This window comes from Otolemur garnettii, unplaced genomic scaffold, assembly GCF_000181295.1.
Source record: "Otolemur garnettii isolate 467f Iridium unplaced genomic scaffold, OtoGar3 scaffold00023, whole genome shotgun sequence".
NCBI classification, from domain to species: domain Eukaryota; kingdom Metazoa; phylum Chordata; class Mammalia; order Primates; family Galagidae; genus Otolemur; species Otolemur garnettii.
This window is the reverse complement of record NW_003852418.1, coordinates 8,134,742-8,150,546: the sequence shown is the minus strand read 5'-3', so window position 1 is coordinate 8,150,546 and position 15,805 is coordinate 8,134,742. Positions and strand designations below refer to the sequence as shown.

General features: G+C 47.1%; 2 protein-coding genes across 7 annotated transcripts in view; one reads left to right on the top strand and one right to left on the bottom strand.

Moving 5' to 3' along the window:
• Positions 1 to 11,308, top strand: part of NCOA5 (nuclear receptor coactivator 5) — a 34,057-nt gene extending 22,749 nt beyond the window's left edge. For 2 of the 5 annotated variants that reach the window (XM_003787667.3, XM_023511910.1), the window contains 6 exons: positions 803 to 1,126; positions 2,175 to 2,311; positions 4,389 to 4,515; positions 6,203 to 6,402; positions 8,599 to 8,919; positions 9,399 to 11,308. In XM_003787667.3, the coding sequence (XP_003787715.1) occupies positions 803 to 1,126; positions 2,175 to 2,311; positions 4,389 to 4,515; positions 6,203 to 6,402; positions 8,599 to 8,919; positions 9,399 to 9,988 (1,699 nt within the window). In that variant the 3' untranslated portion in view covers positions 9,989 to 11,308. Of the gene's footprint in view, positions 1 to 662; positions 1,127 to 2,174; positions 2,312 to 4,388; positions 4,516 to 6,202; positions 6,403 to 8,598; positions 8,943 to 9,398 lie in introns of those variants that run through there. The other 3 variants (XM_023511912.1, XM_023511911.1, XM_023511913.1) reach the window with 2 other exon arrangements.
• Positions 11,309 to 14,095: 2,787 nt separating this feature from the next.
• Positions 14,096 to 15,805, bottom strand: part of SLC12A5 (solute carrier family 12 member 5) — a 38,709-nt gene continuing 36,999 nt past the window's right edge. Inside the window, exons 23-26 of one of the 2 annotated variants that reach the window (XM_003787665.2) lie at positions 15,569 to 15,768; positions 15,231 to 15,245; positions 14,836 to 14,969; positions 14,096 to 14,627 (exon numbers count right to left, since the gene is read on the bottom strand). In XM_003787665.2, the coding sequence (XP_003787713.1) occupies positions 14,536 to 14,627; positions 14,836 to 14,969; positions 15,231 to 15,245; positions 15,569 to 15,768 (441 nt within the window). In that variant the 3' untranslated portion in view covers positions 14,096 to 14,535. The remainder of the gene's footprint in view (positions 14,628 to 14,835; positions 14,970 to 15,230; positions 15,246 to 15,568; positions 15,769 to 15,805) is intronic. The other variant, XM_003787666.2, reaches the window with a different exon arrangement.

Here is a 15,805-nt window from a genome sequence, read left to right as displayed (position 1 = left end):
TTTTTTTTTTTTTTAAACAGAGTCTCACTAAATTGCCTGGGCTAAATAAAGTATCGTAGCCTGATCATAGCTCACTGCAAACTCCTGGGCTCAGGCAGTTCTCTTACCTCAGCCTCCTAAGTGGCTGGGACTACAACCCTGCATCACCACAACTGGCTAATTTTTTTTTTTTTTTCATTTTTGTAGAGACAGGATTGTACTATTGTCCATGCTGGTCTCAAACTCCTGGGCTCAAGTGATCCTCCTGCCTCAGCCTCCCAAGCTGCTAGAATTACATGTGTGAGCCACTACATCTGGCTTATGCTAGATATCTTAAGTATGAAGTTTTCTGTACTTTAAGGACAGTTCTTTGATCACTTTGTAGAAGATTGTGCCATTTGCTCTTATATTCTTCTTGAGTCTTACCCCTTACTGTGTCCTCCCAACTTTTTGTAAAGTCTCTTTCAAACAAGTCTGGTAAGAGATAAATAGGGTCTAGGGGAAAGATACTTCCATTTTGAAAACCTTTTGATACAAAAATGACGATTTACTCCTGAAGCCTGACAAGTAGCGTTATCCCAGTCTAGACCTTTGCCTTCAGTCATACATTCTTTCTTTGAAGTCTTACTTTTGAGATTCTAGAACCTTCTAGACTATTGCCAACCAGATGAGTGAACTATCATTAAAATTTTAGTCATATTCTCACTGTTTGGCTGCCCTGTTTGAAGAAAAATGCTCGGAGGGTGAAAGCTTTCTTCTTACAAAGAACTGACAGATTGGCTATCTTCAATTTGTCTTAGTTTCTTCTTGCTACATTCCACAGGGATCCATATGGCTTTGGAGACAGTAGAGATTCAAGACGTGATCGATCTCCAATTCGAGGAAGTCCAAGGAGAGAGCCTAGGGATGGCAGAAATGGCCGAGATGCCCGGGAAAGCAGAGAGATTCGAGACCCCCGAGACTTGCGGGACCACAGAGACAGAGACATTCGGGATCACAGAGACAGCAGAAGTATGCGTGATGCTCGGGACATGAGGGATCTTAGAGACTTTCGTGATCTAAGAGACTCTAGGGATTTTCGAGATCACCGGGACCCTATGTATGACAGATACAGAGACATGAGAGACTCCCGAGATCATATGTACAGGTACATCCACAGCCATTCTGCTTGCTTTTTTGTGAGCCTTTTGTTAATGTGTGTGCTGAACTAATTGACAGCTCTGTAACGGCAGTGGTTTTTTTTAGCCTTATATTTTCAGTGCTTAGTAAATTTTGCCAATGTGTCAATGATTGATAAACTAAAATTAGTGAATGCATCTGATCTCCATGGCTTATGAAAGGCAATATTGTGCATATGGAAAAGAAATGGAGTATAAATCATGATGGCAATGCAAAAACAAGGGAGTTACACAGATAGCCAAAAGATACATGGAAAGATGTTCGATATCACTTGTCATCAGAGAAATGCAAATCAAAGCCATAGTAAGATACCATTTTACACCAACTAGGATGACTATCATAATTTTTTTTAAAAAATACATGAAATAACTAATGTTGGCAAGGTTTGGAGGAATTGGAACCCTCATAAATTGCTGGTGGGAATGTAAAAGGGTGTAGCCATTGTAGAAAACAGTTTGACATTTCCTAAAAATGTTAAAGCATAGAATTACTATATGATCCATCAATTTTCCTTCCAAGTATATACCCAAAAATTTGCAAAGAGAGATTCAGGTAGTTGTACATGAAGGTATAACAGTTTAAATCTGTTTGCGGTGATGGTTGCACAGAATTGTGAATGTGATACCACTGAATTATGTACTTAAAAATGGTTAAAGTGGTAAAATACTATATATTAAATATTATATGTTACTACAGCTTTTAGAAAGCGTAAGGAAGGGAGATTTGTCAGAGCAGGCCATGGAATGGTTCCTCAAAACTAATTAATAATTTCTGCAAGTTATTTTGCATTTACTATATGCTAAGGACTGTGCTAAGTGCTTTTCTGTGCATCATCTCTGTTCATCCCCTCCCATCATTTTTTGAGACTAGTTAATCATAGCCACAGAGCTGATAAGCAGTGGCTCTTATATCCAAATGATATAAACCTCATTTGTCATCCCAAAGAATTCTCTGTATTTGATTTTTGCAGAATAGGACAGAATTTTATCTTTGTGGAAATTTCTTTAACTTTGCAGGAGAGAAGGCTCTTATGACCGATACCTACGAATGGATGATTATTGCAGGAGAAAAGATGACTCTTACTTTGACCGTTACAGAGATAGCTTTGATGGGCGAGGCCCTCCTGGCCCAGAAAGTCAGTCGCGTGCAAAAGGTAAAGTAGCAGAAATAGTCCATTCCTGTTACTGATGGGATATTTTACAAAAGTAGAGTAAACTAATAACCAGTCCCCCAACTGAAGAGGGCTAATGCCAAGTCCAGACAGTTGATAAGAAGAAATGACAAGTTGTCTATTAACATGTAGAAAACATTTGACTTGAAAATAATTTGTAAATGGTGGGCAGGTCCTGTGGCTCAGAGAAGTAGGGCACCAGCCCCATATGCTGGAGGTGGTGGGTTCAAACCCAGCCCCAGCCAAAAACTGCAAAAAAAAAAAATAATAATAATAAGTAATTTGTAAAATGCAAATTAAGACTGAATGCAGTGGTTCAAGCACCTACAGTTCAGTACTTTGGGATGCCAGGATACAAGGATCACTAGATACCAGGAGTTCAAGACCAGCCTGGGCAAAATAGCCAGACCCAATCTCTACCACAATAATTTTTTTAAAAGTCACCTGTATAGGCTCAGCGGCTAAGGCACCAGCCCCATCCATCAGAGCTGGCTGGTTCAAACCCAGCCTGAGCCTGCCAAACAACAACTACAACCAAAATAAAATAGCCGGGAGTTGTGGCAGGCACCTGTAGTTCCAGCTACTTGGAAGGCTGAGGCAAGAGAGTCACTTAGGCCCACGAATTGAAGGTTGCTGTGAACTATGATGCCACAGTACTCTACCAAGGGCGACATAGTAAGAGTCTGTCTCTAAAAACAAGTCATGTGTACATGCTGGCACATGCCTGTAGTCCTCACTATTCAGGAGGCTGAGGCAGAAGGATTGCTTGAACCTAGAGTTCCAAGATTACAGTGAGCTATAATTGGACCTCTGCATTCAAGCCTAGGAGACAGTGAGATATCCTGTCCAAAAAATTTTAAAACCTGTGGATGAGTACTATTGTTCCATTTATCTGGTTTAGTCATCCAACAAGAGGGGATAAATACCAAATTAAGAAATGAACAAAAGATTGGAACTAAAGTCAATAAGTGATTGTGTCTTGCTCATTGACCAGGTAACTATCTCCGGTACTTATGAGGAATGGGGTTTTGTTTGTTTTATTTGTCCTTTTTTACTGAACAGCATCTCTTTTTTAGGTAAAGATTTTTCTTTTTTTTAACAGTTTTTGCCTGGGGTCAGATTTGAACCTGCCACCTCTGGTAGATGGGGCGGGCACCCTCCTCCTTTGAGCCACAGGCACTACCCTAAAGACAACTTGTTTTTTAAAAGCCTGTTTTTTCTCAATATATCTTTAAACATTTTAAAATTATTTTATACCTGGCCCTATATCTCTAGGAACTTTATTTCTAATTTGTTATAAAACTTCTTTTTTTCAAAAAAAACAAAAAGCAAAAAAGCAGACTAGAATAATAACAAAATGCCATTTTTATCTGTCAAGTTGGGAAGTATTAAAAAGAATGACAGTACTCAGTGTTGGCTAAGTTATGGGGAAATAGGCTCTAGATCACTGGTTCTCAACCTTCCTAATGCTGCAACCCTTTAATACTGTCCAAAGGGGTCATGACCCATAGGTTGAGAACCACTGCTTTAAACAATCCACCTCTGTGGCGGTATAACTTACTAACAGCCTTTCTGGAGGCAGTAAAATGAAACATTAAAGTGGCTATGTCCTTTAATCCAACCATTACATTTTGATGAGTTTATAACAAAAGAATAATAATGTTTATTTTTAAGAGTTAAACTAGCCTGGGCACAGTGCTCACACCTATAATCCTAGCACTCTGGGAGGCCAAGGTAGGTGCATAGCTTCAGCTCATGAGTTTGAGACTAGCTTGAGCAAAAGCGAGACCCCATGTCTACTAAAAACAGAAAAACTGAGGCAAGAGGATCACTTGAGCCCAAGAGTTGGAGGTTGCTGTCAGCTATAACGCCATGACACTTTACCCAGGGTGGCAGCTTGAGAATCTGTCTCAGAAAAAAAAAAAAAAGAAGAGTTAGACTAGAGGATTGATTCAGAAAATATTAGTATGTCATGACTTTTGCCTACAAGTAGTTCAGGATTTAAAATAAGGCCCGTGACTTAGTCCTTATTGCAGTTTTCTCTGGTGGTATCTTACAGAGCGTTTGAAACGTGAGGAACGACGTAGAGAAGAGCTTTACCGCCAATATTTTGAGGAAATCCAGAGACGGTTCGATGCTGAGCGGCCTGTGGATTGTTCTGTGATTGTGGTCAACAAACAGACTAAGTAAGAACCCTTTGAGTATATTTCTCTCAACTAAGGAGAAGAGTCAGAAGAGAAATCCAGGCTCCTGCGTAGCCACTCTACCCACTGACATGGGCCAGGTATTCTGGCATTGCTGTGCTGTGTTAGAGTTCTTTATGTTGTAGGTACTAGAAAACTCAATTCAGACTGTCTTAACCCCAAAAGCAGCATTTTTAGTTTGCTTAACTGGGCAGTTTAGGCATGGCCACAACTAGGGTCAAGCCATATCACCAAGGCTTGGTCTTGGAGTCTTACCACTGCTTTCCTCAGTGTGGCAGCTTGGGACTGGCCCCAGACATTTGTCTTCTTAGCTTAGCAAATCCAGTGGAAAGTGTTTCTTTCCCAGTGTCCCCACCTAACATCCTGGAATTGTTTCTCGTTGGAAACTGACCTGACTCAGTTGCCTGTCCCTAGAACAATAGGTGGGATGAGCCCTGTGGAACCATGTGTACTAATAGTAGAATACAGAGTAGATGCTCCATGGGACAACCTCAAGTCACCAATACTTTGGAAAACGTGTATCTCTGCCTTTGTCAGTTGGGAGCCAAGCTCTGTGCATGGCCTTGTGAAACTGTTAGCTGACCATGTTAGCCATGCCAGAGCTCACTGCATCTTGTTACTCCACTCTGTTTACATTGTCTCCTTGAAGAGGCCAAGCAGAGGAGCAGGAGGGAGTACAGTAACTTACAGTCTTGGCAGCAGCAGTGTTCTCTTTTCCCGCATGGGCTGCCTAGTATATAACTTCATGTATTTCCTAGCAATTTAGGGTTAAAGAACTAATTTCAAGCATTGACTAGAAAGTAAGTGTTGAGACACCAAGTGGCAGGCAGAGTTTACAAGCTCTTGGCCGTCTTGTTCAAAGATAGAGACTTCTTTAACTATAGATAGCTTTGGGGGGCACATAATAATAGCTACTGTTTTCTGAACACCTACTTTGTACCTACCCCATGCTAGGTGCTTTAAAGAAACTTATTTTTAGTTCTCACAGTAATTATATTAAATGTGTTTTCATTCAGCAAATTCAGCAACTTATATATATGGCAGATGCTAGGTACTTGGGCTATAATAATAGCAGAAAATACACACACTTGTGGAGCTTATACTCTAATTGGGCAGGTGACAAAAATAAATATGTAAGTGGTGAGTCCTATGAAAAGAATATGAGGGATCTAAATTAGACTGCAGAAAAGACCAAGGAAATAACATACGAGCTGAGCTATACTATTCCTGTTGCATCAGTAAAGAAACTGAGGTTTGTAAGAAGTAAAAGGACTTGGTTAAAGCTTCACAACTTTACAAGTAAATGTTAGGACTGGGATCTGAACTCACATTCTGGCATTAAAGCCTATTCTTTTCCTACTGGGTTTTGCAGCCTACCCAAGGACAGACAATTGCCACAATCTTAGGGAGCAGGATAGTGTTAAGGAAAGACCTAGGTATCAAATACTATCTAGTGGCAACTTACTGTGTGACTTCAGGCAAATCACAACCATTCTGAGCCAGTGTAAAGAAAGGGAATTGGTCTAGGATCCTCAGAGCCTGAGGAGAGCACCAAAAGTGAGCTAGGATTTGAGTTTTCCATAGGAACACACATAGCTGGCTAAGACGCACTAGTGTACATATTTGGAGTTAGGAAGTGCTCATCTGAGTCCTGTCTGGTTTTTTACAGAGATTATGCTGAATCTGTGGGGCGGAAGGTACGAGACCTAGGCATGGTAGTGGACTTGATCTTCCTCAACACAGAGGTGTCACTGTCACAAGCCTTGGAAGATGTTAGCAGAGGAGGGTCTCCTTTTGCTATTGTCATCACCCAGCAACACCAGATTCACCGCTCTTGTACAGTCAACATCATGTTTGGAACCCCACAAGGTACAGAGGCTTAAGTGGGTCAGAATCCCCAAAGTAGTTACTAGTTCATTTTTAGTCTTTTAACTCCTAATAAGAAGCTGATTTGGGGGCAGATGACTCATATATCTCAGCTCAGACAAGGTAGGGCCCTTCTCTAAGTCCACTGGAGTAGACTTGTACAATCATTCATTTGTTCTCTCAGTAGATGGCACACTCTGAGCCTGTTACCTATAATGCTATACTTGGCCATTACATATACTTAGTGTTGCCAAATGTCCACCAGCCATTTCAGGAGTAGTATGTAATAAATAAACAAAGGACTGGAGCTAAAGACATTAAATGCTTGCTCCTTGTCCATTGACCACATAACTATGACTGTTTGCATTATCTATGGAGAACGGGGTTTTGTTATCATTTTTACCTGACAGCATCTCTCTCTCTCTCTCTTTTTTTTTTTTTTTTTTTGGCAGTTTTTGGCCGGGGCCCTACTCCTTGGGTCACAGTCACCACCCACAGCATCTCCTTTTTATAAGTAAAAATACAAATTTGGTTTGCTTTTTTTTTTTTTGAGACTGAGTCTCTGTTGCCCCAGGTAGAGTGCCATGGCGTTGTGGAAGCCCACAGCAACCTCACACTCTGGGGTTCAAGTGATCCTCTTGCTTCATTCTTCTGAGTATCTGGAACTGTAGGTACCCACCACAACACCCAGTTAGTTTTTCTGTTTTTAGTAGAGACGGGATCTTGCTATTGCTCAGGCTAATCTCGAACTCCTAAGCTCAAGCAATCCACTCGCCTCACCTTCCCAGAGTGCTAAGATTACAGATGTCAGACACCATACCTGGCCTCACCCAACTTTCTCATGGGGGACAGAGAATAGGATATTACTTGTAATTGTGCTGGAGAAGTGAGCAGGGGTTATGCAGAGAAGAGGCCTAGGAATGTATTCTTCAAGTCCTTCCCTGAAGTAGCTGTTACTACTCTAAGCCCAGAGGGTTGAGACTCTGCCAGCTGATGCCATGGTCATCACTTTTCCACCGCAGACTTTCCCTTGTTCCCACTGTACGCCAAATCTCTATTTGCCTGACCAGTTACCCCCATAACCATAGAATGCGTAAGGATTCCAATGGGGCATTATCTCTGTTGAGAATAATCCTTAAGGCCGAGCACGGTGGCTCACTCCTATAATCTTAGCACTCTGGGAGGTCAAGGCAGGCCGATCACTTCAGCTCAGGAGTTTGAGATTAGCCTGAACATGAGGGAGACCCCGTCTCTACTAAAAATGAAAAACTAAGGCAAGAGCATCACTTGAGCCCAAGAGTTTGAGGTTGTTGTGAGCTACGACCCCACAGCACTCTACTGAGGTTGAAAAAGTGAGGCTCTGTCTCAAAAAAAGGGGGGGAATAGTCCTTAAGATATGTAAGGTCAGCTTGGCGCCTGTGGCTCAAGTGGCTAAGGCTCCAGCCACATATACCTCAGGTGGCGGGTTCAAATCCAGGCCCACCAAACAACAGTGACGGCTGCAACCAAAAAATAGCCAGGCGTGACGGGCGCCTGTGGTCTCAGCTACTTGGGAGGCTGAGGCAGGAGACTTGCTTGAGCCCAGGAGTTAGAGGTTGCTGTGAGCTATGATGTCAGAGCACTCTACCCAGGAGGATAGCTTGAGGATCTGTCTCCAAAAAAAAAAGATATGTAAGGCCATTTATATAAAGTTCTGAAGAATCTTCTGATCACCCTGTAAACCATGTTGCCCTTGGGCAATGGGGAGGAAGTTATTTAGGGTCACAATTTGATCTTAATCCATGACTTTTGAACTGATGAATTAAAAAACAGCTCTGTCCTGAGCACAGTGGAGAGCCAGCTTTCCAGAGGAGCTTGTTGGCCTCCTGCTGCTGGTCCTGCCTCCTGGGCTATTCCCCACATGATCTGTTTGAATCTGTGGGAGGCTGTCATGTTTCTTCGGTTTTTACTACAAGTCTGTGATCTAGAATACCCCCCAAAGAACCAGCTGTATGCAAAGGAGCATATCCCCACCAATGATACCCATTCACCTTCCTTCCTACCCTTCACCTCGTTTCCTATCTCACTCCCAGTGCCAGGGCTTTTTGTCACCAAAATGGTTTTCTTGCTGATTTGAGGTTAGGAAAGGCTTGCCCGAGTGCAGCAGGTGGACACTCAGATATGTCATAGAAGAAAATAACTTGTCATTCCCTCCTACAGAGCATCGCAACATGCCCCAGGCAGATGCCATGGTGCTGGTGGCCAGAAATTATGAACGCTACAAGAATGAGTGTCGGGAGAAGGAACGTGAGGAGATTGCCAGACAGGCAGCCAAGATGGCAGATGAAGCCATCCTACAGGAAAGAGAACGAGGAGGCCCTGAGGAGGGCGTGCGTGGGGGCCACCCTCCAGCCATCCAGAGCCTCATTAACCTGCTGGCAGACAACAGGTACCTCACTGCCGAAGAGACTGACAAGATCATCAACTACCTTCGAGAGCGGAAGGAGCGGCTTATGAGGAGCAGCATCGACTCTCTGCCTGGTGAGCTACGTGGCAGGGCCGAGGTGAAGTTCTGACTCTGCATTTCTCTAATCCCCAGGCTCTGTTGGGAGGGTGGCAGACCCAAGGATTTTGGGGGTGGGTAAAGGAAATGAGTCCATCCCATGAGTTCTCCCATGGGTTTCCATGCTGATACAGTAATAATGACAACTTAAGATTTGGGTACTGAATTCTGGTCCCTATAGTTATTGTGGTGGTGGATGGACCAGTATTGCTGGCTCCCTGGTAACAAAGATGGCTGCCCCTTTTTGTTTATATGTTTGTTTTATAGCAGCTCTCTGAGAAAACTAAGCTATTTTCTGTAAATAGCACATACCAAGAAGTGGCCCCTTTGGGAAATTGATATTGTCTGTGTACTATGTGATTGATGTGATTCAGTGATTGTTGTTCTTCCTTTGGCTGCTAGGCCTCCTGCCCTTGGGGGTACTTTCAACCAGATACCTCCCTCTTCTGTCTTCCAGGCCCGATTTCCCGCCAACCACTCGGGGCGACCTCGGGTGCCTCGCTGAAGACACAGCCAAGCCCCCAACCGCTCCAGAGCGGACAAGTGCTCCCCTCTGCTACACCCACTCCAGCTGCACCCCCCACCTCCCAACAAGAGCTTCAGGCCAAAATCCTCAGCCTCTTCAATAGTGGCACGGTTGCGGCCAATAGCAGCTCTGCATCCCCCTCAATTGCTGCCGGAAGCACCCAGAACCAGAATTTTTCCACAGCAGCAAACAACCAGCCTCAGCAAAGATCACAAGCCTCTGGCAATCAGCCTCCAAACATTTTGGGACAGGCAGGATCTGCTCGGAACATGGGCCCCAGGCCTGGGGCTCCTTCGCAAGGGCTCTTTGGCCAGCCTTCCAGTCGCCTGGCACCTGCTAGCAACATGGGTAGCCAGAGGCCTGTGTCTTCCACAAGTATCAACTTTGACAATCCAAGTGTACAGAAGGCTCTGGACACCCTGATCCAGAGTGGCCCTGCTCTTTCCCACCTGGTTAGCCAGACCACAGCACAGGTGGGACGGCCCCAGGCCCCCATGGGATCTTACCAGAGGCATTACTGAGGCTAAATCTTTCAACTGTCCCTAGTACCCTCATCCCTTGGCCTCCTCCCACTTACTGCGTTCTAAATAAGAGTTGTTTGGAGGATGTTCTTTGCGCTCTCCAGGTCTACGTCGAATGTCATAAGTTTCTACCACCTGCTCTCCTGCTCAAGGCCGTGTTGTTTATTCCTTACAAAGTCAGTTTATAGTGCATTTGGGGCTGTATCTATTTTTGGTTTTGTTTTTTGGTTTTCTGTAGAAAATAAATCTCTGGGGTCACTTGGGCAGTACAAGTGTCTGGGCTCAGTTTATATTTGGTGAGATTTCTCTGGTCCTTCTGTCTGCTGAATTTGGGAGAGGAAAGGAGGAAGCCAGGCCCAACTGGCTGAGTTTGGAATGGCATTTGTCATGTCAGTGGGCACCACCTTTGCTCACTTTGAACCTCCCAAGTCTTTCCAGCCTTACACATGTCAACCAGAGCCCTGGCTCCTTCCCACAGTCCGTGCCTAGAGTTGTAGAGGAGCAAACGGGCGTTGGCAGGAGCTGCATCATTAAAACCCCAACCCACACGTTTGGGGGTCTCCTGAAAGTTTCACAAACCAGCTACTCTGGATTGCTGAGGACTTGCCACAGAAGCCACAAAAGAAGGAACTTTTCTGCCTGAGTCAAGATGGTTTTTTGTTTTTCTTTTTTTTTTCCTTTTTGTTGGAGGATCGCCAATGGACTGAACAGCTCCAGTCAGCAGCAGTTTAACCCAAACTGTGAATCTGGGCCCCACCACTCTTCCCCCTCACCATTTCTGTCAGCATCCCCCTCTCCAGCGGCACTTTCAGAGTCGGTTCTGAAACTCTGGCCGTGAACATCCATTTCTTCAATGATTTGTTTTGAGCATTTGGCTCAAAAAACTAGGCTCTTATTTTCATCTAGACTTATTCTGTTTTCTGAGCAGCAGGAGGTAGGAACCATTTTGATGTCAGACTTCCAGTAGCTGGACATGTTGTCGAGACAGACGGCTGTTCATAACTTTTGAGCCAGAGTGAAGTTAAAAGGAAGGGCTCCTGGATGTTTGTTGCTCAAGGTGGAGCCACAGAAAGCTGCCCTCTCCCTAGGCAGTGTGCTCATTGGAGCCCTGAGGATCACAGTCTGGAGGGCCCCAGCAGGGGTGAGGAAGGGCAGCAACTTAAGCTGAGTCCCTGACAGTTGCTGAGCAAACAATGGTTTCAAAACTCAAAGTCCCCAAATGGCAGCATTTTATGTTCCAACCTGTTGTGTTATATAGTGTTTTGTTTTCCCTCTTTGGAACTCTTGTGTTGTTAATAAGATGAAATGATTACTTTTTAATTAAAATGAAAAAGTTAAAGCTGTGTTCATCTTTCTTGAGTGTGAATGTCTCCATCACCTTTTTTCAGAGCACTCTTTCCGAGGGTCACATTGTAAGGGGCCCTGCTGTGAGGACTCCAGTATGCCCTCCTTTGTCCTCTATGTACTGTCAGACCTCAAAACCTGTTTTAACCCTACCTTCTGTGTGTACATGGCTCATCTACTTAGAAGCTTTTAATAACGCTTCAGAGCAAAAGCCCACTGGCTAATTACACTGCTGTGTTCAACATCCTGCTTCTGGTAGTCATTCATTGTGTCAGCAGGCTTGTCCTCATTCTAGGAAAGAAAAGGCTATGAGGAGGCCGTTTCTGGTTGATGGGGACAGAGGACACTCCAGTTTTTACATTTTTCTCAGTTGCCACCCTCTGTTCTACCTATTGGGCAGGCAGTTGGCGGAATCTGTAGTCACAGAACCTGAAGGAGCCTTGAAGAGCATTTGATAAACTTGGGGTGACTATGATGAAGTGTGTAACATAGGACCTCAGGAGGTTAAGGGCCAAAGTGCCAGTGGCACTGAGTGTGCCTCACCTAGTATGTGCTCACTACCTCATGGGGAAAGTCAGTGCAGCCTGACACCAGTAAGTGCCTGCCAGATGTTAGTGCAGTGTCCTCCAGGCCAGGGCCCCAGAGATGTCAGTAGACCAGACGGGAAGCATCAGCCCAGTTTTGTCAGTGAAGGTCAGTGTTTTATCATTAAGAGCGTGGGGTTCTCTTGGAGGGCCCCTGGAGTGTCCAAACAGCACACCTCAGGCCATGAAGGGTATAATAAAATTATTTTTATTGCATTTTGTGCAGACGGGAGTCTAAAAAATTAATACAGTAAAAGCCATAAAGCATTAAATGGGAGCATTCAACAATAAAGGAAAGAACCAACCCTCTCCTTTTCATATTGGCACAAAGAACACAAGATCAGTACTGAGGCAGGATGCGGAATACTGAAACACACTGAAAATTAAAGGCAGGCCTAATAATAGTAATAATAGTAATAAATACTCTTGATTTGGTTTGCAACCTCTCCTATTTACAAGGGTTTTCAACTTCATTGCATTGCCCTGCACATAGATCATCTAAAACAAAAGCAACACTAGTTAGCACTACAAGGCTATTGAAATATTGCACTCAGAATAAAAGTCACTTGAATGGACATGAAACATCTAGCTACAGTGATTATAAAGATAATTTGATGAATGACTTGTGATAACATTCATAACAAATATTGCACATGTAGCACAGAAAACTCGGGATTTTTTTTCATCAACGGAAACTTTGCTCTTGCCAACCAGACTGGGCCCAGATAGTGCAACTTTGGTTCCCTAATTGATGTTGATACAGCCCCTTTCTCCTATGTAGCCCACAACTTCAGCCCAGCAATCTTCAGGCCCCCCCAGAAGAAGGGACCCAGCTGTGGTTCTCAGAGGTCAGTCTTCTGAAGGATACAGGGAGCTGGTGTCTAACACCTCTAACTTTCTGAATGGTACATAAAAGAATCTACTTAGGCCCCTGATTAAATATCAGAGGGGCCTTGGCCTAACCGACAGACTGCCAGACCTACCCTCATCCTGACCCTGAATAGGATGGCTCCAGCTCTCTGCCGTGGGCTTAAAGGAAAGGAGGTGGTGAGGTCAGGTACTCGGTGGCCCCAGCTCTAGGAAGTGGGCAAGATGTATCTAACTAGGTGCCTAGGTCAGGGCCCTTGGGCTGGAGGTACTGTACCCAGTCCCAGAGGGTGCTGGAACGAGCATGCAGTGCCTGCCTGTCCCCTTTAGTAGCATACCCTGGGGAAAGGAAACCCGGCCAACGCGCTTTAAGGACAGAGGGCGCCTCAGACCAGGCGGTTGGAGCTGAAGCGCCAAAGACTGGAGTTGGGAAAGTCAAAGGCCTTTGGACCCTAGTTAGAGGGCAGAGAGGCGCTAAGAACAAAGCGCGTGACGACTCCAGCCCTCCCCCACGCCAGGTGCCTGGGAAACAGAGCAAGATGCCGCTGCTAGGCAGCCAGGCCAGACCTACAGCACAGAGCAGGCGGCTGCGTCGCCGGGACAAGCTGCCTCCCTGGGGGTGGGAACATCAGGGGTGGCGCTCCGCCTCCTCCTTCACCTGTCCCAGGGAGGAAAGTCTGGGGAGGAGAGCCCTCCAGCTCCACGATTTCAGTCTTTGGCGAGGAGCCATGGGATAAGGGGAGCAGGCGACAAGCCGACTGAGGAGAGACGCCTGCTCCCCAGCGAAGGCACCGGGACGGGGCTTCCTCGGTGGGGCGCGGGCCTCTCTCGGTGTCTTCCCCTTGAGAAGCGCCCCTCCCCTATCCTGGCCCCAACTTGCATAAGAGCCGAGAAGAGGTTGCGCGCGTCTCTGCAGCCGCTGTGGAAGCTCACATCCGCTGGGAGGCGAATCCGGGAAAAGTTGAACACGTCTCGCCTCCTCTCCAAAAAGAACTGGAGGGAAGGGTGGGAAGCCAAGGGCGTGCGGATAGGGCGAGAGCAGGGCGGAGATGTCGAGGGACTAGGACCACGACCCCCGCGTGGGCCTAAAACACTTCTGCTCTCAAACTCTCAGACGTCAAGGAAAACCTAGCTCCCCGAGGCCTCCAACTCTCCGGGGTACCCCCAGCGGGAGAGCTCGACAGTGGTGAGAAGTCTGATGCGCTTCTAGTCACATAAATATGGGGACGTTAAAAATACACTCGATGTCTCCTGTACACTATGTATAGGCTCGGCCGGCGCGCGCCCCGTGGCTCGGGGAGAAGGGGCGGCAGAGGCGGAGAGCGCACCCTTCCCACCCCGCGCCGGGAGCGGGAGAGCAGCGCCGGAGGAGCGCAGATCGGGGGCCACAGCGGGGCGTGGGGAGGGGAAAAGGGGCAGCGTGGACTACCTGGGGGTCCTCGAGGCCCCAGCTCCTCTGCCCTCCGCGCCTCCTCCCGACCTTTATTGCAGCGTCTCCTCCGACCGGACGAGGCCAGGCTTAGAAAAAGGGCAGCGCAGACCCATGAGCCAATGGGGCTCTAGGGGGCTCTGGTTTGCGCACAGGGGGGCGCCCTCTCCGAGTTAGCCCCGACGACAGGCGTGGCCTCCGGCTTCAGGCAGCGGGGTAAGGGGCCAGGGCGCGGGCACAGGGTCTGTATGTAAACGGTGACGGTGGCGGGGGGGAGGGGTGGCGTGGCGAGGGCTCCAGGGCCACGGGGCTGGTCCTGGCTCTCAGGAGTAGATGGTGATGACCTCGCGGCCGCCGCCGCGGACCAGCATCACCCGGTCCAGGTGCTCTGTTAGGACCTCCAGGAATTCCATGTCTGAGAGCCGGTCAAGGAGAAAGACCCGGTGCCCTTCCCTCCCATGAAACTGGCTCATGCTTGGCCGCCAGGGAACGCTTGCACCTGCGTCCCTGTCCGAGGTGCTAATCCGGAAGCAGGAAGGGCTCAGCTCTTCCACGTCAGGGCTAGGACCCAAGTTTCCTGACGTCCACCTCCCATGTCCCCTCAACTTGTAAGTCCAGGATACAGTTTTCGTCTCCATTGCGGTTGCGGGGAGGCCCAGGCATGTTGAGCAAAACAAGCTTGGCGTCCCGGGATTTCTGCACAATGACCTCGTTCAGCCGCACGGCAGTGTGCATGCGCCGCACGTTGGACTGGTTCCTGCGGGAGGTGGGAGGGGCAGAGAGCGTGAGCCCGGGGAGGGAAGAACGGTATCCAGTCGCCCTCCCAGCCAGAACCGGGCTACTGGGTGGAGCCCGGTCCTAGCAAGCTGGAGACCACCAACCCCAGACCTCTCTAAGCTGGGCTAGTGGAAGACCCCAGAGGTTAAGGGCACGAATTGGGTGTCATGATAGAGTGAGGAGGGCAGGGACCCTGGGCAACAACCTAGGAGAGAGAGGGAAAAAATGCTGAAGCACTTACAAGTTCTCCCATTCCCTTCAGGAAACACAAGAAAAGCAAAGAGAGAAAGAAAGAGGGGTCAAAAGAGAGGAAGAGGCTGAGGACTTGTGCCACCATTATTGGTCCTGTCCCCCTAGTCCCCACATCCTTCACCTTTCCACTGCCTGCACCTGAGAATACTGACCCTTGGCAATCAGGCCCAAGGCCCCATGTTTCAGATGGGGAAAGCAAGAAAATGTGTGAGCTGGGTCTGCAGACTGCCAGACCAGGACACCTTCTGCCACTTGCTCTGCCATGGGGCACAGCCTTGTTGCTTTCAGCTCACCCCAGCCCACAGCCCTTAGCCCCCAGTCCCGTACGGCTTCATGCTGAAGAAGTCCTTGATGCCTTCAGAGGAGACAGGACTAGGGCCTTTATTCTTCTCTGCCACCGACTTGTCCTTGGTCCAGGTGAGATGCACTTTCTCAGGATCTGTCTCGCCCTCCCCCTCAGGTTCTTCCCCCGGGGATGGTGAGCTGCTGGGGCAGCTGGGAGCACTCTGGTCATGGATCAGCTGCACCTGACAGATGAATGAAGGGATAGAAGGTGACTCCTTT